Consider the following 1,436-nt stretch of genomic DNA (forward strand, 5'->3'; position numbering starts at 1 on the left):
AAAGGGTTTGTATGTTCTATTTCTTCCTCATCAATATGTTTCTGAGATAATGGTTAGCACCTGCTAGGAAAGTGGCTGCTAAACAGTTAAAAGTCCTCGTTGCTCTTCAGAAAGCTTTGGAACTGGAATTCGATTGAAGAAAAAAGGCAGCTATTTTAAACCCAGATAGGTCCATATCACAAGGGAAGTTCAGGAGAAAATGTAGTGCTTAGTCTACTGACTTTGCAAAGATGGAACTAAGCTGTTTCATTCTATCTTTCAAAACATCTTTGACTGCTTTATTTCTAAAGTTATAGATAATTGGGTTGAGCAAGGGGGTTACCACTGTGTTGAGCATTGTTGCTACCTTATTGAAATCCATGGATGAGCTTCCAGATGGCCTGACGTAGATGAATATGGAGCTACCATAGTAGATTGAGGCCACAGTGATGTGTGAACTGCAAGTACTAAAAGCTTTATTCCTACCTTCAGCGGAAGGCATCCTCATCACTGTTACAATGATGCAGATATAAGAGATGGTGGTGACAGACACAGAGGAAAGCAATGTAAAACATGATGAGGCAAATTCTATAGCTTGAATGAGGCTGTTATCTCTACACAGCAACTTTGCCAAGGGTCCTGTGTCACAGAAGAAATGATCAATGACATTGGAGCCACAGTAAGGCACTCCGTTTGCGAAAACTCCTCCAACTACAATACAACCAAAACTAATGAACCAGCAGAAAAGCACCATCAGTAAACAGACCTGGTGACTCATGATGGCTGTGTAGCGCAATGGGTTGCAAATGGCTAGGTAGCGGTCCACAGACATTGCTCCCAGGAGGAGGACTTCTGTGGATCCTGCAAGGAAGTATATTGCGAGTTGAACGACACATGCAAAGTAGGAGATGGTCTTCTTCTCTGAAACGAGAATGCTGAGCATCTTTGGTGTCACAGTGGTGGTGATGATAATTTCCAACCAGGAGAGGTGTTTGAGGAAATAGTACATGGGGGAGTGGAGGCGGAGGTCTAGGCGGATAATGAGGATAACCAGAGTATTACCCATTAATGATAACACATACATGATCAGGACAAGGCAGAAGAGTGGCAGCTGCATCTTCTGGAGATTGGAAAAGCCAAGTAAAACAAATTCTGTGACACCATGTTCTGAGAAATTTTCTCTGTTACTCAAGATCATTGGGCCAGGCAGCTGTAAAACAAACAAGCAAAAGTCCCCCCACAACAATGTTATTTCTACCTCTATGAATTCTGAGCCTGGACGAGAGAATAAAGCAAAGTAGGAGACATTGTGAAATAATTTTTGGATATACCAAACCATTGAAGAATTTGGAGCTTGGGTCTACTTTCTGAAATTCAGACCATCTGACAGGATATATTATATAGTGTATACGACATATATATATATATATATATATATATATATATATATATATTTA

At 40.5% G+C, this 1,436-nt stretch overlaps 1 protein-coding gene across 1 annotated transcript; it reads right to left on the reverse strand.

Moving 5' to 3' along the window:
• Positions 1-208: 208 nt before the first annotated feature.
• On the reverse strand, positions 209-1,177 carry LOC148215497 (olfactory receptor 6M1-like). Its single transcript, XM_088142899.1, has one exon. It carries the CDS (start codon positions 1,175-1,177, stop codon positions 209-211), a length of 969 nt encoding a protein of 322 aa, XP_087999025.1.
• Between the last annotated feature and the right edge of the window lie 259 nt (positions 1,178-1,436).

This window comes from Python bivittatus, unplaced genomic scaffold, assembly GCF_059951505.1.
Source record: "Python bivittatus isolate LINGU-HERP-01145 unplaced genomic scaffold, Pbiv_v1 ctg000470_np1212, whole genome shotgun sequence".
Classification (NCBI taxonomy): domain Eukaryota; kingdom Metazoa; phylum Chordata; class Lepidosauria; order Squamata; family Pythonidae; genus Python; species Python bivittatus.